The following is a 22,628-nucleotide window of genomic DNA, read 5'->3' as shown; positions in this document are numbered from 1 at the left end:
TCTTTTAGAAGTTCTTCACAGTCTGCTTTGTTCTTAACTATCTTGAGCTGTTTAGTATCAGCTGCAAATTTTGCCACCTCACTGTTTACCCCTTTTTCAGATCATTTTTGCAGATGTTGAATAGGATTGATCCCAGTACGGACACTGTGGGACACCACTAGTTACCTCTCTCCAATTTGAAAACTATTTATTCCTAGCTGTTGTTTTCTATCTTTTAACAAGTTATCAATCCATGAGAGGACTTTGTCCACATGCTCGTTGAAAACCTCAAGAAGCTTTAGTAGATTAGTAAGGCAGGATTTCCCTTTACAGAAACCATGTTGATTTTTCCCCAACAAATTATGTTCATCCATGTGTCTGACAATTCTATTCTTAACTACAGTTCCAACTAATTTGCCCGGTACTGACATTAGAAAGAATAACATCTGAATGGACAGCAGCAATGGGAGACCTTGAGAAAGAAGCAGCTCTTCAGAGTGAAGGGAAGAACGGTTGCCTTTGCAAGCATAAGGATAGGCATGAAGCCACAAAGTCAGGGAAGGAGATAAAAGGAGAATTTGCTGCATAAAACGGGACATGGAAGAAAACAAAGAGGTTGTGAAAAACAGTAGCAAGACTTAGAGGCATGTGAGGGCCACAATTACCTAATACCACAAAGGTATCTGAGCTATTTAGAGTTTCATGTGATATTTACAGATGGATTGAACAAGCCCTTCAAGAAGGAAGATCAGATTTAAATCTAGACCTAGATTTTTCAACTCAAGTTTGTCTTTATGTCTACAGAGCAAAGAAAACCCCATTGCTGGCCCTCAGGTGATGGAGCCCTTTCATTGCGATGTAGACTTCTGGGCTACGGCTGGCCTGAGTTCTAGGAGTCTCCCGTCTTGCAGAATCCTAGAATCGGGGCTCCAGCCCAAAGCCAGGTGTCTGCAGAGCAGTGAAACCTCCCCTCAGCCCAATCTCTGTGAGCCTGTCTTGGCCGGCACCTGTGTCTCTTTGCTAGATCCTCTATGTGACACAAACCAAAGCTCAGAATTGCCAAACCTGCAAACTCTGGGGAAGCAGGGACTTGGAGTAACCGACTGAGACAGTCAGCAAACGGATTGGATTCTTACCCAATATGCTCCTGGTGGTTTCAGGATCTTCAGGCTGTGATGTCTGCTTCTGCTGTCCTTTCCCCCCAATGGTAAATGCAATCAACAATTTGAGTTCTGGGACACCGTTTGTCAGCATCGTGACTGCAGGCAGCTGCCCTTCCAAGTCGTAGCTACATCCCGGTCTCAGAACGGAAGGGAAAGAACAAGTCCACCCTGGCTGAAGTGCAGAATGACTGCCTGTGGGTGAGACAGAGAGCTTGCCCTGGAACCCAACGGGCTCAGGAGGAGGTGGGGTGTTTATACTAGTTCTGAGTGGCCGTCAGGGACAGGACAGAATCCCCCGTCGTGCGGCTCCACTTGCAGTCTCAACCCAGGCACTGCTGGGATCATTAGCACGTCCTTCTGAGAATCTGCAATGGGCCCAGCCAGCCAGCTCATCTCCAAAAGTTGCACGCGCTCAGATACTCTGTTTATGCCTCCTTTGTTCCAGTGACGGCTCTTTCCACAGCTGCGCCTTGTCATCAGAAAACTTACACCGAACAAAAGCCCTTCTCAACCAGGCGTGACCAGTGAGGAATGCTTGCATCAATGATTCCTTGTCCCGCAGCCGTACATCATCCTGTGACCAGGACTTATGGATAGAGGAGGTCAAAAATTCCCCATGGACCCTTGTTACTCCATTTAAAACAGTGCACATGCATTCTGGGGGACAATTAGGGTGTCACCTGCAAACTTCATGTTTGCATTTGCTAACTTCCAAGGGCTTGATGTTCCAACCTCAGAATGTGTTTTTAGAGATAATATTCTCTACAGAGCGATGGACTGGGAATAGGGCTGTTACACTTTACTGATTCTGAACCTGAAAAAAAGTATGATACAAGTATGATACCGGTTAGTCTCTCTATATTATAGCCTCTCTGGGTTTAAAGTGGACGTTGTTGTTAATGATTGAAAACACTGGTTAATATTTCGGACTGCTTTTTATGAGGCGTTGCAAACTGGTAATTACTTGAAACGCCAGGAGCTGCATGTGTCTCTGCAGCATTGTGAGGTCAATTTCTGGACAAAAAGTCCCAAAATTCTGTGACAGCAACCTCCAAGTTTCCATATGATAGAAAATAAGACACAGAATATCTTTCTGCCCCTGTATAAAACTATGGTACGCCCACATCGTGAGTACTATGTACAGATGTGGTCTCCTCACCTCAAAAAAGATATTTTGGCCTTGGAAAGGGTTCAGAAAAGGGCAACTGAAATGATCAGGGGTTTGGAACAGGTCCCATATGAGGAAAGGCTAAAGCAACTGGGACTTTTCAGTTTGGAAAAAAAGGAGACTGAGGGGGGATATGATAGAGGTATATTAAATCATGAGTGGTGGGGAGAGGGTGAATAAAGAAAAGTTATTCATTAGTTCCCATAATATAAGGACTAGAGGACACCAAATGAAATTAATGGGTAGCAGGTTTAAAACTAATAAGCAAAAGTTCTTCTTCACACAGTGCATAGCCAACCTGTGGAACTCCTTGCCAGAGGAGGCTGTGAAGGCTAGAACTATAACAGAGTTTAAAGAGAAGGTAGATAAACTCATGGAGGTTAGGTCCATAAAAGGCTATTAGCCAGGGGTAGGAATGGTGTCCCTGGCCTCTGTTTGTCAGAGGCTGGAGATGGATGGCACAAGACAAATCACTTGATCGTTGTCTTCGGTCCACCCTCTCCACACACACACACACACACACACACACAGCTTGAAGCTCTTCCATTCACATGAGGTAAAGTTGTTTGATGGGTAGTTCCTCTGCCCCATGTTCCTCCCAAAGTCGCTTTGCTCCAACCTCTTGGTCTCCCATCCTGTGATGCTTCTCAGATGACCTGGATCAGTTCCTCTTTGCCCTCTGGCCAGGTCTACACACTAATAGGTAAGGTTGAACTAAGATACACAACTCTAGCTATATTAATTATGTAGCTGGTGTCAATCTATCTCCCATTGTGTTTTTGCACCACACAGCGGAAGGTCGATGGGAGGAAATGCTCCCATCGGCTTCCCTTACTCCTCGTGAGGAGCAGGAGTACTGGCGGTGACGGGGACGCCCTCTCAGTTTGAATGAGCAGGTCTTCACTAGACCCGCTCAATCGAACCCTGGAAGATCGATTGCAACAACGTCGATCTTCCACGTAGTGTAAACAAGGCCTCTGTGTGCCAGAGAAGATGGACGGTTGTACCTGGTTTAACTGGCTCCTTTTGACTCCCAAGGCCTGGTCTCTTACAGTATACTCCAAGATGCCACCAGACTCCTGTCACTCCCTGTCCTCCCCTAGCTAATGTAGGACCTGGACCCAGGCTGTCTGGGGCAGCAGACTGTATGGTCCAATTAACTCCCCCTTGTGGGGGAAGCTGGCAAGTAAGAGGCAGATGCAGGGAATTCCCAGCTGGGCAAAGTGGCAAGAAATGAAATTGGAGGTATTGAGCTGCTCTATGGTATCCTGGGCGCGGGGGGGGGGGGGGGGGAGGGTGGGGCGGGTGGATTCCCACAAGCATGAAGTCCCCGGGGTGCTGGTTAAGATGAGCTGGGTTGCTAGTGTGTCTCGGAGCTGTTGTTTCAGGCAGCCTGCAGACTCAGGCAGATGGGTCTGCCTTGGGCATGCATTGCTGGTCAACTTCACAAAGGCTAGACACCTGAAGCTGCCATTCTTCTGGGAAAAGGGTGAATTTCATGGCAAATTCAGTGGCCATAGAACCTCACTAGTACAGAAGGACTAGTGCCAGCTGGAGGTTTCTTTAACATATCCAGAAGGTAGAAATGTATCAGCTGAGAAAGACAAAATCATGCTTGGGCTATACCATTGATCCAATAGCGTGCTCTAATATTTTTCATTGAAACTTCATGCAAGATAAAAAGGATGCCCCTTTGTGGGCTGGGAAAAGTGCCTGGAGGAAGTTGGATCCGAGTGTATTTCTTGTTGAGTTCTGTCCTCTTACTGTTACTCACAATGGCTAAGTAATGGTGTTTGCCCACCATTACTCTCCAGGCCACTGAGCAGAGCTTAAGTGTATGGCATTCCCACGGGGGAAAAGGATCTTCACTACAGCTGGGCAAAATTCTTTGGTGCAGCTTTTTTCCAGGGAAAAGTGCTGATTCAGCTCCACCAAAAATGCTTGCAGATTTGTGTTGGGTTCACCAGATTTTGTGGGCTTGAAAAACATCAAGTGAATTCTTCATTTTCCCACTGGCAAACCTTGATGTTCAGTGTCTCACACATGAGTGGAAGAAGTGAACACACAACTCTACATCAGTGTTGGTGAGAAGAAGGGCTTGTTTGCATTGGAAATCTAGTCCAGAGCCCACGAAAGCTCACGATACCATCGACGTTTTTTGTTAGCCTCTAGGGGTGCATCTGCACTGCACCATTATTTCGAAATAACAGCACAAGCGTGTACACAGCCATTCTGTTGTTTTGAAAAAATGTTGAAATAACAGACAGCTTATTCCGAAATCTGTAAACTCGTTCTACAAGGAGTAACGCCTCTTCCGAAATAGCTATTTCGAAATAAGGCATATGTAGACGCTCCACTGCTGCTATTTCAAAATAGCCCCTCACCAGGGCCATTCTAAGTCATTCCCCCCAGTGCCTCATGGGCCTCTAAATCGACATAGCCTGTATTGGACTAATTTTCAGGCTTCACTGCAGTGTGGATGTCCTATTTTGAAATAAGATATTTCGGAATAACTATTCCAGAATAGCTTATTTCAAAATCAGCATACAGTGTAGATGTACCCTAAGGTACTGCAAGACTATTCATTGTTTTTTAAGTTTTTTTCTTCTATTACAGACTAATGCAACTACTGCTCTCAAACTTTTATTTCTGAGCAAGATAATATATTAATTTAAGGCACAAGAGCTTTTCTGGAACAGCTCCTGAGATGGATGCTCTTAATCCACTGGATGAATCTAACCCAGAAAAAGCCATTCATATTTGGGAGGAAAAGTGGCCATATGAGGAGTTATATGAGATCACTGTAAAGTCAATTTCCTGTGCTAGCCAGTGCTAAAGCAACAGAATTGTATCATTGGTGAGACAAGGGCTAATTAATACATAGCAATGATGAAGGGGAAAAAAGTTGCATGATCAAAATAGTCATGTGAATACCTGATTTCTTGGCTGGCTGGCTATTTTGAAACAGAAATGAAAAATGGTTGGCTCAAATGTCAAAAATTTTGGCCGACTGCCGAGTCAAATGAAACATTTTGTTTGATCAGAAGTAATTTTTTCTAGTTATCTTTGTACATAAAACAGAAGTACATTTTGAAACAAAAAAGTCTTTTAAATGGAAAACTAAAAATAGTCAGACCTTTTTACTTCCGAACAATTCAGCTCATTGGACACAAATTGACCAATTATTTCAGCTAAACCAAATCTGCAGAAAAACAGTATTTTGGCCCAATTCCCATTCCTGCAAAGAGGTTTAACAGGTAGTTTGAAATAGGGCTTTATTTCGAGCGCCCGTTTCATTGCCGCGTGTAGACACGGGCAGTTATTCCGGGCTTGCAAATTTCAAAAAATGGCACCCGCCCGGGAAGATGCAAATCAAGCGTGGGATATTTAAATCCCAGGCTTGATTTGCAATTCCGAATGCCGACATTAGCAGCCCTATTCCGAAATAGGCTTACAGACTGAGCATTAATTGTAGCAACAATTATGTTTTGAGGACAGGTTATTTAATTTTTTATTTTTAATCTAAAATAACCTCTCAAGGCACCATTTTCAAATAGATTCATGATCAAGAAACAAGGAAGGGTGTCTATACTCCAACAGCCACCTCGTGACAGGATGTTTGATGTTGTGAAGACCAGGACTTTACCCCGGTTCCAAAAGAACTAGGTAAATTCATGGAGGTTAGGTCCATCAATGGCTATTAGGAACGGTGACTCTAACATCTGTTTGTCAGAGGCTGGAAATGGATGACAGGGGAGGGGTCACTTGATGATGCCTTGTTCCGTTCACTCCCTCTGGGGCATCTGGCATTGGCCACTGTCGGCAGACAGGACACTGGGCCAGATGGACCTTTGGTCTGACACAGTTTGGCCATTCAGATGTTCTTATGACACTAGATAACATTGTTCCTCTCAAGCAATTACCATTTGCTACATCTGCTTTTTGCATTTTCTTTCATTCCTGTACAACATTTGGACCACACAACCTATAGTCCCACCCTTCTTCCCACTGTTCTTCCCCATTGGCTAGAATTGTCCTGGTGAACGAATTAGCTGGGGATGCATTTCCAGTCTAGCACCCTGCTCAGCGCATCTTTAACCAACTTGTTCCTCAGGCTGTAGATCAGGGGGTTCAGCATGGGGACCACCAGAGTATAAAACACGGAAGAGACTTTCTCCTGCGCCAGGGAGTAGCTGGCACCGGGCTGTATGTGGCTTAAGCTCACGGGCCCATAGAACATGGTGACGACGGTCAGGTGGGAGGCGCAGGTGGAGAGGGCTTTGCGCCTGCCCTCGGCGGAGCGGATCCTCAGGATAGAGAGGAGGATGCACAGATAAGAGATGACGACAGTCAGGAGGGTGGATAAGGCAATCACCCCAGAGAACGTTACCAGCAGCATCTCCTGCACGTGCTTCTCAGAGCAGGCCAGCTTCAGCAAGGGGTTCGTGTCGCAAAAGTAATGGTCGATGGTGTTGGGCCCGCAGAACCACAGCTGCAGCAAGCCGCCGGTGTGCGTCAGTGAATTCACGAGCCCCCCTGCGTAGGAGCTGGTCACTAGAAGAACACAGACTTTCTTAGACATGACAGTAGCATAATGCAGGGGGTGACAGATGGCTACGTAGCGGTCGTACGCCATGGCGGCCAGCAGGAACCCTTCGGTGGTGACCAACACGACGAAAGAGAAGTGTTGGGCGAGGCAGGCCGAGTAAGAAATGCTTTTACTCCCCGCTAGGAGGCTCCCCAGCATCCTGGGCGTGAAGACCGAGGAGTAGCAGAGATCAACGATGGAGAGGTTACTCAGGAAGAAGTACATGGGGGTATGGAGTTGGGGGTCCACCTTGATCAGCACAATCATCCCAAGATTCCCCACCAGCGTCAGAACATAGGACACCAGGAGCAACGCGAAAAGGGGCATCTGCAGCTCCTGCCGATCCGTGAGTCCCAGGAGGATGAACTGGGTCACCATGCTGTGGTTGCCCTCGGTCATTCCTATAGCAGTACAGAAGACCAGACCTGCCACGACAGCGAGAGCGAGCCGTGTGAAAGAAGGAAATTTCTTAGCATGAATCAAATCTCAATGACAGCACCGGGCTTGGGAGTAGATAGTGAATATCTTACAGGAAGCCAGCCACCCTGAAGTCTGGGAAGAGTTGGGAGAGGTCTTTCATTTTATACTTATTTCGCCTTGAGATTTTCAAGGCTGTTGAGGAGAGTTTGACATCCAAGTCTCCGTAAAATTGACTGGAATTAGCATGAAGTTTCTGAAGGGGAGTTTCCCAATTCATTATCCCAAAATTTCCTCAATGAAATATACCAGCATCTGTTTGAGTTCATGAGCTTAGTATAGGTTGAATCTCTCTTGTCTGGCAACCTCTGGTTCGGCAACATCCGTGATTTTAATTAGTCGGATATCCACTATCATGGACGGGGCCAAGTTTCCCGCAGTCCCATAAAGTTTGTTTACAGCCACCAGTCCTGGCTCCCAGTGTTCTGTGCTGTTAATTAGCTCTAATTTGCCCCTTAATGTCTTCTAAGAACCCAGTGAGCAGAGGAAGTATTGATAATGTGCTAGACAATACTGACTATTGGCAGTTCTTTCTGTTCTGGTTCTGGTTCTTTCTGGTCCGGCACCGGACAAGTCCCAAGGGTGCCAGACTAGGAGAGGTTCAACCTGTACTTCCTACTGTTAGCTCACTAAAGGTAAGTTAGAAAGAACTCTTACTTCAGATCCTATCGTCTGAGTTCAGACTTCTCTCAAATAATCCTTTTAGATGACTACAAAGTCTCAGAGAGGTAGCCATGTTAGTCTGTAACTTTAAAAACGAGTAGTCCTGTGGCACCTTTGAGACTCACAAAAATACATAGGATCATGAGCTTTCATGGGCAAAACTCACTTCATCAGATGGGGTGAGTTTTACCCGTGAAAGCTCATGAGCCTGTATATTTTTGTTAGTCTCGAAGGTGCCACAGGGCTACTCAATGTTTTACAAATTCTCAGTCGTCCCCCAATTGTTGCTGCTTTGTAACACAACCCCTGGCAGCTTTGCTAATCCCAAGCATTTAAAAATCACTAATCAGCTTTCCAAAAATCATGTGATTGGCTTAAAATTGGACGGTCTTTTTAAAACGATACGGAGTTTAGAGAGGGGCAGGGGATAGGTAATTCTCTTTGGTGCAGGATTTTGATCATTTAAAATTTGTTTGTGTTAGGAACAAACCCCCCAGTATTTGAAAAGTCTCTGGAAAAGGGAACAGATCTCTATAGCCATGGGCCTTGAGCATTCTGCATATAGGGCAGCTCCAGGGATGTGGACCCAGAAAGCAGGAAACCGAGCAGGAATCTGATCTCACCAGTTTTCTCACTTTGGTAGCACTGCAGTGAAATTGGCCAATCTGGAGGAAATGTTCCAATTACTCACCGTCAGAAAATAGGAATGAAACTGTGTTTCACTGGAATTTTTCTGATCAGTTTGAATTCTGTTCTTTTGACTTGCCTGCTGGATTTTAAGGCTCTGAGGTGGGTCACATTATCAAGCTTTTCCCAGCAACCCCGGGGGCTAGAAACATACATAACATTTCTGAAAGTCTTCAGTGATCACGTGACAGAAGGAGCTGCATGGAGCTTTAAGAGAAGCACCAAATTTTGGGAGAGTTGGCAACAGTGCTCACAAGCTAATCTAAGCTCTACGAGCTTTCTGGCCACTTGTCATCAATCCAGATTTACTTCATCTACCAATGGTGTTCAGTTTAGAAAAGAGAAGACTGAGAGGGGACATGATAGTGGTTTTCAAGCATCTACAGAGTGTCACAAGGAGGAGGGAGAAAATTTGTTCATCTTGGCCTCTGAGGATAGACCAAGAAGCAATGGGCTTAAACTGCAGCAAGGGAAGTTTAGGTCGGACATTAGGAAAAACTTCCTGCCTGTCAGGGTGGTGAAACACTGGAATAAATTGCCTAGGGAGGTTGTGGAATCTCCATCACTGACGATATCTAAGAGCAGGTTGGACAGACACCTGTCAGGGACGGTCTAGATGGTGCTTGGTCCTGCCGTGAGGGCAGGGGACTGAATTTGGTGTCCTCTCAAGGTCCCTTCTAGTTCTAGTGTTCTATAAGTCTATGATTCTAGACTGAGATCAACTTTTAATTCCTGCTTCTTCTGCGGACTCCCTGAATGATTTTGGTCCAACCAGAATTTCCTCTTCACCTCAGTTCCCTCTTTATAAAACCTGGATAACCATCTTTGCTTTCACCCATCCTCTTCCATCTTGTTTATGAGACTATCTGCTCCTGGGGGCAGGAACTGTCTCTTATTGTGTTTCCAGAGAAGCTAGCATGGTGGGACACCGATCTCTGACTTGTAGCACAACAGTACACGCCATACATTTTACAATCCTGACCTCTCTCTATAATTGACTGTCACCCAAGTCTAGAATCTGAAATCCTCAAAGGTTGCCCAGATCAGATCTCGATCCAGTTCCAGATCGGGAGCGTGTAACCAGATTCATCTCTATGTATAATAGTGGATTCTTACCTAATATTCATCTAGACGTCTGTAGGTCTTCCATATGCCACGTCCATTTTCACTGTTGTGTACCCTGAGACAGAAATATAAACCAACAAGCGAGTTAGTAAAATGTTGACAGTGCTAGCATCACACTTCCAAGGAGACGGGGAAAATGGCAAGTTATGTCCAGGAATCAGAACAGCAGGAAAGTTGTTATCCCCCTCCGCTGAAGAACTGACGCTGTGTATCATCGCTGCGGGTGGCAGAGAGCGTTCAATCTTTGCATCCCTTAGGGATCACGATAGGGCATCGGAAACCATGTTTATATTCATGTCTGTGGCATTTGGGGATTGAGTCTCTGAAGTGAGTCAAACTGCAGTTTCAAACCCGGCACAAGGGGCTCATTACAAAGCCCTCTCTGGTGCCCTGCCCTGCCTCCAAAAGGGCCTCTCACAGCTGCCCTTGTGGCCACTCTGGCCACACCCCTGGCAAATCCACTGCTCCCCTTTTCCTCCTGGGCTTAAAGCGACAGGCAGAAGGGAAAAGGCTTGTGTCACCGGGACAGCCCTGCTAGCCCCGTGCCACACAGCACCCTGGAGTGGACCCCTAAGTGACCCCACTGCTCCCTCTGCGCCCCCCTCGGCTGCCACACTCACCTGGCACCCTCCGATGCCCTTGTCTGGGGCAAAAAGGGCACCGGCCTGGACTTGGGTGGAGATCCTGGACCTCATCAAGGTCTAGGGGGAGGAGACCAACATCCAGGCTCTCTACACCAAGAGGTGCAATACCAACATCTGCAGCTGGATGGCCCCCGCCTGATGGAGAAAGGGCACCCCAGGATTCTGGGCCAGGCCCGGAGGAATATTAAAGAACTCCGGCAGCGATACGCAAAGGCCAGGGAGCAAAGCTCATGTCTGGGGCAACATCAGGCACCTGCCTCTTCTCTGAGCAGCTGGAAGCCGGCCTAAGCCTCCTGAGGGACCTGAAGCATGCGCCAGGCCCAGCCCCATTCCTGAGCTCCCCTCCTCTGCCCTCCCCCTTGGCAGGTTCTTTCCCCAGGCCGTCCCCTGTGGTGCAGCCCCAAATAAATAACCACACTTGTGTGTTCAAACAAAAAGGGCTTCTTTATTTGGTCTGCAGGGGAGAGGGGAAGGGAGGGCAGGGGAAGTGGGGGTGGGGGAGGAAAGGAACATGGGGCAATGCAGGGCCCCTTGTGGAGAGGTTCGGGGGAGAGTTTCTCAGGGGGTCATGGCTGAAACGCTCCCTCAAGGCCTCCCAGCTGAGCACAGCCTCCGATGTGCTCGTCGAATGGCACTGGGGTCTGGCTGCTCATAAGCCTTTGCCCCCACCCGGGCAGGAAAGTCTCCCCCTCGCTCTCACAGAGGTTGGGGTCATGGAGTAGGCCGCATCACTGAGGTTCAGACAGGTGTCAAGTTCCATGCACAAGGGTCTGCCTCTTGCCACAGCTCAGCCTTCATTTATATTAGCAGAGTCTTGACCATTGCTGGCTAGGCCTCTGGCCTCACACCAGGCCTGGGATACGTGGGCTTGTGTTTCAGGCCCTCCTCTTGCTACAGTGGGCATGTATCATGTTTGTAGCTCAAGTTAGGAACATTGAACTGTGTATCTGGAATAGCAGAATTGCTGCTTTGGGGTCTCTCCCACTGATCAGATTTCAGGGCTCTGGTGGCCCATTAGCAAGAGACAATGGAGCTTAAACTGATGTGTGGGTTAAGGATATGTGGGTCAGCCCAGGAAGTACAGAGACAGGGGCCTGGCAGAGATGTGTGACCATGTCCCCTGCTACTGGAATCCATCTTGGCTGCTGTATTTTTCCACGAGAGTGGAGGGAAAGTTGGGACTGAACACAAAGGATTCCTGCCTTTTGCAAATCCGATTCAGGGGGAGATAATCCACATGGTCAGTTCTCCTCGGGTGTCCCACCCAGGATCTGCTGGAAACATCCAACAACTGAACAGGGGAAAGGCCTGGACCCAGACTGGACATCTGTCCAGTGTGTGCAGTGATGATTGGAGCAACTTTCAGGGTGAGGTATTACATGTCACTAGCTTCTTGAGGGATTAATCTTAGCTTGTGTGTGCTGGTGTATTTGGCTTGAAACCCTTTTTGGACTTCATACAATCACTTTTGTTTATTAATACACCCGGTGGAAATAATTGTTACCAGTGGGGGTGGAGGGCAAAGAGTCTGAGCATAGCTTCCTTTGTGTCAAGAAAGAGGACCGATCTCACTGGTATGGAGATCTGTACCACGTAAGGGGATTTATGTAGGGTGCATGGGGCTGGGTATCGAACTGCAGGAGGCAGGTATCTTCCTGCAGGTTTGGGGCATGGCCCAGACCTGAAATCTGTGTTGCAGCAGGCCAGTCTCTCTGGCTCAGCGGTGACTCAATACATTGGGTAACACTCAGTCCCAAGCTGGTTTTGACCATCACATCCCAATGCAATGAAGGTGTGTGGGGAAAAGAGCAGATGATCCTGCAGTTAAAGGTTGATCATAATAATGGGCCGGGACAAAGGGGCAAATTAAGACAAAGTGAATTAATAGGGAGCATTAACTGGTTACTAGGTGTCACTTTTGCGTCAGCTAAATACGTGTATGAGGCCACAAATAGGTAAACAGGTTAAAAATAGTTCATTAAATAAAATGTCATAAATAGTTTTGAGTGTTTTATGTCTTTCTAATTGTACCAAAAGATCATGTTGTGAGAAATGCCACACGTATACTGTGTTTATCATATTGTTTTTTTATTTGCAAGATATAAACATTCATTTGATTCATCAAAATTCCCAGCTCTATGAGAATTTATGCGAAGTCTGAAACTCCAGTACATGCAAACTTAGACTCTCACTTATCTTTGTCAAAACCATGACGTCCTCATCCCTTTAGCTCTGTGAGAAGGTGGATTTGTAATGAAAACTCAAAATGACATGAAGTCGCACACTGCAGGCTAGTCACACATGGCAATGACTGCTCACACAGAAAGTAGATATGGAATGAGCAGTATTTTGGAGCGAGAGATAGGAGCAGCTAGACATAGTTAAGAGAACATTCCTCATCAGTAAATATGGAGAGCTTTAAATGTTCACTAGAGATAAGATTATTTGTTGGTCAAATGCTCTTTAGTACCATATTAAACCCTGCCGATATTGATATTTTAAAAATCTTCAAAGTGGCATAAGCATCGGAAAGGAAGACACGTCTGGAGATGTGTAAATACCACACACTGTTCGGTCATCAATAGATTGTTCAGTAGATCTCTGCAAAAGCAACTTCCCAATAGAAAAACGACCAGAGAACCAATTACTATATTAGAGTCTTAATAGAGATGTAGCCGTGTTAGTCTGGTCTTGCAGAAACAAAAGACAGGACTATGCAGCACTTTAAAGACTAATAAGATGGTTTATTAGGTGATGAGCTTTTGTGGGCCAGACCCACTTCCTGTTAGTCTTTAAAGTGCTGCATAGTCCTGTCTTTTGTATTAGAGTCTGTGTCTCTTCTGGAGGTTTTTCTCGTTTTCAATTCACTTGGGGTTTGTGCTCTGTCCTGGCAATCTCTTAGGGGATGTCATGCACCAGGCCTTGCACCCCACTTAAACTCTCACAAGCTGTTTATTTCATGTTAAAAACTTGCTTGATGCTCTCCAGTGCCTGCTTCTTAGTTATGGTGCCCCAGTCCTTTGGGAGATCGGCTGGTTTAGCTTCATACTCTTCAGCAAACTGGTGATTGAACTTGTGAAAAACAAACTTCCAGTAACTGGAAGCTTCTATGCTGGGATCTGGCTGAATGTTCCAGTCCGGGTAATAGTCACGGTACTCTTTGTAGGGATGACGTTTCCCTTCTGTGTCTGAATTCTGGAATGTACCATTGCCGACCACATCAGACGAGCACATGTCATAGGCAAGCTTTTCGGTACGTGAACTCCTATATTGCCCCAATCCTTGAGGCCGATGCACTGATGCAAAGTGCTCCTTATGACCAGGGGCTCCTGCCTCACAGGGGACCTTACAGAACGGACACTGCTTCCCACAGCCGAACACTCGCTTGAACATTTCAGCCTCAGGCTTCACCGACAGATGGGAGAGTTTTGACTCAATGTCTGTACTTTTCAGCTCAGCTAAGATTTGTTTTTTCAGATCAGGAAGAAAATTTGGGATGAAATCAGAAAACTGTTTAGAACTATTGACATTTAGAAACCGTATTCCCACTAAATTATCCCTGGAAATGACTAGGTCCTTCTGCAGCTCTTTGCGAACAGAATCTAAAAAGTCAGAGATTGTGGTGTTCTTTGTAGCACTGCTGCCCTGGAGAGCCTTCCTGACTTTATCTATCATTGAGGACAGAATTTTTTTCTCCATGTCTCCCAAGGCTGCCGTCTTGCTGTAGTGCTTTAAAAGTTGTGTTCTTATCCAGGTTTTGACAAACTCTTCATATGTAATAATGTAGTCCACGTAGCTGTCAAAGTTCTCCTTCTCCAACAACTCCTTCAGTAGGTTAAACTGAAAAAAGCCGCGGCTGCTATAGGTAATAGATTGCTCGCTGCTGACAACGTCATCCACTATTTGCACCCCGAGAATCTTGTTCACATGTTCTACCAGGGCAGGTTTGAGACACTGATCAGAGAAATCCCTGGCCAGTGTTTGGCTCCCATCCTTTTCCCAGTAAAGGGCTTTAAAAGTCTTGAAATACTGAGGTTTCAGCTTCTCCAGACATTGCTGAGGGTCATTTTCTTGGATGAAATCTTCATGCATCTTCTGAAATGAATGAGCTGCTTCCCCCAAAATGTGAAGCTTCAGGTAAACTTCAAAATGAGGAGTAGTGAGAAGTTTCTGAACATCCTCCTGTCTTAGCCTCTCATTAACCATACGCAGCAGCTCTCCGCAATAGGTTTCATGATAGTCTGTTTTAGATTTAACTTTTTCTTCAATGTACTTCTTGCATTTCTTCATTAAAGATACAGCAAGCGCTTCAATTTCACTGTAACAATCCTTTGTGAAATATGCTAAGATTTTACTGTACCAATTCTGGTCTTTTCTAATTCTGAAAGATTCCATCCGGTAATTTAGCAGGCTTACTACTTCTTGTAGCTTCTGCCTGACAACACACCCTCGGTTCTCCAGATCTTTTCTTAGCTGGAAATCCAGGTCTTGAACAACTTGACGTCTCTGCAAACGACTGAGCTTTAACTCAGACAAGGTTTCTTTCCACATCTTTTCAAATTCAGTTTTCAGTTTCTTATCGTCTAGCTTCTGTTTTCTGTTCCGGCATTCGGCCAACAGCCTGTCAACTTTCCCTTCAATTGTCTGTTTGTACGTGGACAGGATAGTGCCTATCTTGTGCTGTCCCCTTCGGATTCGAATGGCTTCCTCACATTTACTGATTGAGACACCTTCAAGTTCTTTTTTGAGGCTACTTGCGCTCCTTTTGAAATCTTCCCTGTACTTTTATATCAGGCTCAGATTTGCAGCTTCACCTTTGAAATACTGTTCTAAATGATCCAAGAGCTGCTGTTCTTCCTGCTGTAGTTTCTTCTGTGCCTCAATTTTTAAGGTGTCTAAGAGGTCGCCCTCTAGTTTGTCTGGCAGCTGATTCTGGATGAAAGTTTCTTTTTCGGATATCCAGAGATGCATCTGCTTGCGGAACCCCCATTCCCACTCAGAATACTTCATAGCCAGCAGGTTATAGGCTTCGGCTACAAGGCTGTTTCTGAAGCTGAAGATAAAGTTTTCATGTTTCACTGAGTTCCACAGGCTCTTCAGCCATTCAATAAAATCAGGAATACTCTTGGCAGTTCTGTTTTGTGAAAGGTTCTCTATGAATTCAAACAGGTATTTCCTTAGCTCACACACACTCTCACTGTATCCAGTGTTCACTGGGGCCATGGGGGGGACTCCATGCCACAGCCCAGGGATGTACCAGTTGTGTTTTTCTGGGTCGTACTGCATGATATCAGAAAATGTTATTGCCCTGCTTTGCTTTTCCATCCTGGCTGCAGCTCTGGTCATTTCATCCAGCTGCTCCAGGAGGTGTTTCCGGTCCCTCATGTTCTGCTCATGCGCAGACACATCACTGACATTCTGATGCACAAACTGGCAATTTGGCTTTTGTCCGATTTCCTCCATCCTGAGGAAGGCATGGACCGCGATTTGCAGAATGTCCTTCATTTCAGTGGCGTTCTCCATGGCCATGTTAATGAGGGTGATGTCGCTCAGTCCAACCACCAGAGTGGCCAGCTCATTGTCATGTTGGTAACTGTCCTCCAAAGCTGTTAGTTCAGGGGCCTTCAGACCTTCGGTGTCGATCACCAGGATGAAATCGCAGCCACTTAGCTCCTGAACAGCTTCTGTAACTTTAATGAGCGTCATGAAGGCTCCTCGTGTACATCGGCCGCTGCTCACTGCAAACTGCAGGCCGAACATGGTGTTGAGGAGGGTGGATTTCCCAGTGCTCTGCACTCCCAGCACCGTTACAACCAGCATCTTGGACCTTCCCCCCAGCTTGGCATGGAGCTGAATCAGAACGTCAGTCACCCACTGCAGCGGGATGTTGGAGGCATCTCCATCCATCAGCTCCATGAGAAACCCTTCCAGCATCAGATCAGCCGCGATTGCTGGGAGGTGGATGAATTGTCTTTGGCTTTCTGTCATTTTCCCTTCTTTAATCATCGAGCATTCAGCCTCATAGAACTGCCCCAGCTCGCGCATGAAATGCTCCACCCCGAGGGAGCTTTCAGATATTAATTGATCTAATTCTTCCAGCTGTTTTCGGTCTGCTCCTGGAGTTTCACATTTCTTTTTATACTCCGCACGCATCTTAGGAAGACTTTCCCTAGCAGTGTTATCCAGGCTAAATTTCATCCACTTCAGGAAGTAATGTTTCTCCACTGGAGACAACTGTCCTAGTCCTGTGATAAACTTGGTCAGACCACCAGTAAGGTCACACTCATTCTGCTGCCTGCGTATCTCTAGCCATTTCCGTTTCAGCTCAGATTTATAGTCTTCAGTGGCCTTGTCCCCTTGCCTTTGCATTCGGCACATCTCTTTCTCCACTTTACCCAAGTTTCTCCACGGGTCCCCTTGGAGTCTCAGATTTTCCCTTTTGTATTTTGCCACGTCTCTTATTTCTGCAGTGATTTCTTCAGCATGTTTCCTTGCACACTGACTTGCCTGAGAGTCCTCATCCACCTGCATTCCTAGCTCACGAGCCATCACGGCCATGGCTTCCAAACTCACTGTCCTGGGAGAGGAGTTCACTATATTTCTCATAGTGGACTGAATCTTTTTCACAAATCCTGCATTATTGATGCTGTTGTTTTTCACCAGTAATTGTGATTTGCTCAGCTTCAGCACAGGGGCCAGCTGATTAAGGAATCCCAGAGTTTCTTTGGGTATCTCACTCTTGCAGTTGAGGATGAAGTAATATTTAGCAGTTGACTCCTTCAGAGAGGAGAGCAGGGCGTATTCTCTCTGACTGATGCTCTCAGTGATGATGAACACTGCTGAGGAGTCTTCTGTTAAAAAGCTGAACTGGAGCTCACGAGCCAGTGAGACTCAATGTTCCCGCACAAGTTTGTAACTGCGACGGGCTCAGGGAAAAGATCTGAACTTTCCTTCCCAGCAGGGAAGTACCAGGCAATTTCAACCAGCCCCTCAGCGATTTCCCGCTGGACGTCCCCAGACTCCATGTCCCAATGCACAAAGAAGTCGTGGTGCTGCTGGGCGGGGCTGAGAACCTCGTTGAGGAGCTGGGACTTGGAGAAGCTGCAGCTGCCCAGCCGCACAAAGGAGACGGTTGGCATTTGTGTGAGCACTAGACTTTCCTCCCTGAACCCTCGGCTCTTTGCCAGGGAGTGCGGCCGCCACCTCCTCACAATGTCCCGCATGGCCCACTGCAGCAGGGTGCACTTGGGGGAGTCGAGGTCAGGCAGCAGCAGAGGCAGGGCAAACTGGCACATGGACATTTTGGACAGGATCTCCTGCTGCAGGAAACTGTCTGAGCAAAGCAGCACGGCGCAGAGAACGTCCAGGGGGTGCAGGGAAACTTTTGTGAAAGCATCACTAAAACAGAAATGATCATCAATATGAAGTTTGCTATCATCAGCCATTTCTTCTGCAGGTGCCTCGTGCCCAAGGCTCGTGTTCCTGGCCGTGCCATTCAGAGCCATGAGCTTCCTCAGGAACTGCCACGATAAATCCCCTAATGCCTCTGGAGCCCTGGGCTTTATGCTTTTTGGGGAGATCTCCAGGACATCCCTCAGCCTGATCTTCCTGCTCCTGTGCTGCTCCAGGTTTAGTCTGGACAGAACGTCTTGGGGTGCTTCACTTCTCTCTGCAGAAGGAAGTGAAAAAATAAACAAACTTGTCAGAGTAGAAAACGGTGACTTTCTATACCGTTAACTACTTTGTGAGATGGGTGGATGTTGGTTGAGGTGGAGAAAAAGAGTTGTACTTGAAGAAACGCAGGAGACACGCCGTGACCTATGCATGACTCACCCTGGCTCAGTTCTTTCCCTACATAAATTGGTACCACAGCAGTAAAGTGAATACAATCGCTTCTGTGCAATTGAAATGCAATTCTGACCCATTTTGAACTCTGATGAGGCTATAATGTTTTGCATGATTTGGGCTCAATCCTTATTGTTAGGCAGTGCAAAGTCCACCGAAAACTGGCTTAAGTGGCCAACTGGGGATTTCCCAAAGGGGAATTTACCATCTTACCGAGCTCTGTGACATCTCATCTCACAGCTGCTGGGGGAGGGGCATAGCCTCTGAACCCTTTCCCTGTGGGGATCCCAGCTGTGGGAATGACCCTTTGGCTGCTGTAAGCTGTTGCTCACACTCAGACGAGTGCCTGGCACTGGGAGACTCAAGTAGCTGCAAAGGTGTCTTAAACCTTCCCCTGCGCTGTGCTGGGCATCCAGTCTCATTAATGGGACTTGGGGCTTTATTTTCCTTTCAGCAAACTGTTCTGATCGGTCTGGATTTTTGGTTTGTCCTGGCTTCCTCCATCCCTTAGTTCTGCGGTGTCTTTTGTGGCTGTAGCTGAGAGCACTGTAGCTTTGCTCACTTCCCAGAGACCAAGTCAGTCCCTTCCCCGACACTGTTTTTTCTGTCCTTTTGAGAGCTGGGAGAACTGCCATTACTCACAAAGCAGATTCACCCTCACTGCAGTGTGGGGAGCAAATGTTAAGACACTTCCAGGCAGCTTTCTCTGGTAAAGTCTCCAGGGCAGTGTTGGGCCATTTGCACCTGATACACATGTAGGCCCCTTTATTATAGGAGCCTCTGTCTTCTACTGGGAGGATCCTTTGTGCTGCAATCAAGCCCTAGAGACTACAACTCCCATGATGCCTTGAGGAAAATGGAGGGAAACTGTGGTTCTCTTCCAGTTCAGGGAGAGAGTTGGGAGGCTGCAGTTTGGAGCCAGGAGCCAGATGGCTGGTGTGGAGCCTTTTCCAGTCCAGGAGCAGCAGCTGGAAGCTAGAGCCTGCTGGGGGTTGGATCTAGCAGGTTGCTTCAGGGGCTGTTGGGGATTGTCCCTGGAGGGGAGAGACCCTGGATGTGCCTGTGGCTGTGAAGAGCCCGCACAGAAGTAACTGTGAGTAACTGGGGCTGCTTGGGAAAATGCTGCCTGGGACGGAGCACTCAAAGTGAAAAACTGGCTGGATAACCGTACTCAGAGAGTAGTTATTAATGGTTCACAATCCTGCTGGAAAGGCATAACAAGTGGGGTTCCGCAGGGGTCTGTTTTGGGACTGGCTCTGTTTAATATCTTCATCAACGATTTAGATATTGGCATAGAAAGGACGCTTATTAAGTTTGCAGATGATCCCAAGCTGGGAGGGGTTGCGACTGCTCTGGAGGATAGGGTCATAATTCAAAATGACCTGGACAAATTGGAGAAATGGTCTGAGGTAAACAGGATGAAGTTTAATAAAGACAAATGCAAAGTGCTCCACTAAGGAAGGAACAATCAGTTTCACACATACAGAATGGGAAGCGGCTGTCTAGGAAGGAGTACAGTGGAAAGGGATCTAGGGGTTATACTGGACTGCAAGCTGAATATGAGTCAGCAGTGCGATGCTGTTGCAAAAAAAGTAAACATGATTCTGGGATGCATTAACAAGAGTGTTGTGAGCAAAACCCGAGAAGTCATTCTTCCGCTCTACTCTGCGCTGGTTAGGCTTCAGTTGGAGTATTGTGTCCAGTTCTGGGCACCGCATTTCAAAACGGATGTGAAGAAATTGGAGGGGGTCCAGAGAAGAGCAACAAGAAAGATTAAAGGTCTAGAGAACATGTCGTATGAAGGAAGACAGAAAGAACTGGGTTTGATTAGTTTAGAAAAGAGAAGATTGAGGGGGAACATGAGAGCCGTTTTCAGGTATCTAAAAGGGTGTCATAAGGAGGATGGAGAAAACTTGTTCATCTTGGCCTCTGAGGGTAGAACAAGAAGCAACGGGCTTAAACTGCAGCAAGGGAGGTTTAGGTTGGACATTAGGAAAAAGTTCCTAACTGTCAGGGTGGTCAAACACTGGAAGAAATTGCCCAGGGAGGTTGTGGAATCCCCATCCAAATCAGCCGCTTTTCCAGAATAATTGCCAGCTGTCTACACTGGCCCTTGAATTTCCGGAAAAGCACTGATGATCTAATGTAAAATCGTCAGTATTTTTCCAGAAAAACTATGCTGCTCCCGTTCGGGCAAAAGTCCTTTTCCAGAAAACTGTTCTGGAAAAGGGCCAGTGTAGACAGCAGAGATTTCTTTTCCGCAAAAAAGGCCCGATCGCGAAAATGACGATCGGGGCTTTTTTTGCGGAAAAGCGCGTCTAGATTGGCCACGGATGCTTTTCCGCAAAAAGTGCTTTTCCGGAAAAACATCCTGCCAATCTAGATGCGCTTTTTCCGAAAATGCTTATAACGGAAAAGTTTTCCGTTATAAGCATTTCCGGAAAATCATGCCAGTGTAGACGTAGCCCAGGTTCCTTCACAATGCCGGTATAGCGGCCTGTCTCAAATAGCCATAAGACAACCTCAGGTATCCACCCCCCACACAGTGCCAAACTGTTCTATTTCATCCTTGCCCATCGGAGTTTTACATTCAATAATAAACATATGTCCAAAGCATGGAAGCAACCGGGGTGCAGGGATAGCTCCCCAAAATGCCGACCTCTTTTTATCCTATGGGAAGATAGCTTAAGCTTCCTCATAGATTTCCACCACAGCTTCAACCCCCACCACCCACCCACTGAGGGCAATAATAAGTAAATAAAAGAGATTTGAGGATCCATTCAAAAGCATTTGGAGGTCCAGATTTGGCTTACACTTTGCCTCTTGACTACTCCTGCTTGAACTCACTTCAAACCACTTTCACCAGACAAGGACATGCCATCAGAGGGGTACATTGCTTCATGCAACAGGCCACCCAAATAACCCCCAGAGAACCTGCTTCAATATAGAAATACCCCCCTCCAACTGCACACCCAATTGGTCACCTACCACCCTACCCTGGAACGCATGTGTTGAAGCTAGTGAAACCACCAAGGGGCATCATCAAACAGCTACAATCCGTACTCAATGGGGACCCCGTCATGAAAGAAATCTTTCCTAAATCGCCACTTCTGGGCTTCGAACAATCCCCTGACGTTACTTAGCTCAGCATCAAGAGAAAGCTCCCCACAGACTAAGCCCACGGCTACACGCGGCACGGAGAAGGTAGTTCGAATTAGGCTTTCTGATTCGAACTACCGTTACTCCTCGTGGAACAAGGAAAGCCTAATTCGAACTACCTACTCCGTGCCGCGTGTAGCCGCGGGCACGGAGTCTGCACTAACGGGGATTTAAAAATGGAGGTGCCCGGCAAGATGCAAATGAAGCCCGGGATATTTAAATCCCGGGCTTCATTTGCAACTTCAAATGCCTACGTTAACCACCCTAGTTCGAAGTAGGGTGGTAGTGTAGACATACCCTAAGAGACATTCAATTCAAGAGCACTGCTAGAACAACAGATGCAAAATGTGCAGACATCCTTCCATTGCCTCAGGGATAACACATCCCACAACACGCCTTTCAAGAGCCATGGATCCTACGTATGCCTCTCACAAGATGGGGCTCACAGAGTCATCAAAACAAACACAATTTTACAAGCAAAGGAGGGCAGGAATTCTGGTAGCAACCTGCATTCCTGCCCTTCTCTGGGAGTTCATCAGGACACGCAGGATACAGGCTCGTTTGGAGGAAAGCTGTAGTTGATCAGAGCACCAGGGGAAGGGGAACCCTGCCCAAACAGAGCAGAGGTACTTCCCCAGCACAGAGGACAGAGAGGAACTCTTCCTGAGGAGAAAGGGGGTAAGATATCTATGAAGTTCAAGGGGCTGGGACCCAGTGTAGGGAGCAAACCCGGGTTCCTTCCTGCTCCCCCTTTCTCTCCCCTTCCCCCCCACAACCACAGCACTAGCAGAGCCATTGACAGCCAAGAGGGAAAGAAATAAAAGATACACAGAGGAAGAAGGACTGAAGCTGGAGAAAATCAAAGGGGAGCGTTGGGTGGTGGCGTCGATGCACAATTTCAAAAGAAAGTGGGTGCTTCTTTTTGGAAGAGGGAGAGTAAGAGGGAACTGCTGTTTTCTCCCCCCAGCCCATTGATGCAAAGTGTCCTGGTTTCTCCCACAGACTGTGGGGAGGAGGGAGGTAGCAAGGAGTGAAGGAGAGGGAAGGAAAATCCCACTTCTCTCTCTCTCCTCCTGACTGAACTGCTGCTAAAGGCCTTTCCAACAACTGTCTCCCTTCGTCTCTATACA

General features: G+C 46.9%; 1 protein-coding gene and 1 pseudogene across 1 annotated transcript; both read right to left on the bottom strand.

Annotated features, from left to right (window-relative positions):
• Nucleotides 1–6,319: 6,319 nt before the first annotated feature.
• LOC102456503 (olfactory receptor 5J3-like) lies at nucleotides 6,320–7,297 on the bottom strand. The gene has a single exon (XM_006111806.3). It carries the CDS (start codon nucleotides 7,295–7,297, stop codon nucleotides 6,359–6,361), a length of 939 nt encoding a protein of 312 aa, XP_006111868.2. The 3' UTR covers nucleotides 6,320–6,358.
• A 5,280-nt stretch (nucleotides 7,298–12,577) lies between these two features.
• LOC102462945 (up-regulator of cell proliferation-like) lies at nucleotides 12,578–18,161 on the bottom strand (annotated as a pseudogene).
• Nucleotides 18,162–22,628: the final 4,467 nt, after the last annotated feature.

This window comes from Pelodiscus sinensis, chromosome 4, assembly GCF_049634645.1.
Source record: "Pelodiscus sinensis isolate JC-2024 chromosome 4, ASM4963464v1, whole genome shotgun sequence".
Lineage (NCBI taxonomy): Eukaryota > Metazoa > Chordata > Testudines > Trionychidae > Pelodiscus > Pelodiscus sinensis.
This window is presented reverse-complemented; position numbering and strand designations above follow the sequence as displayed.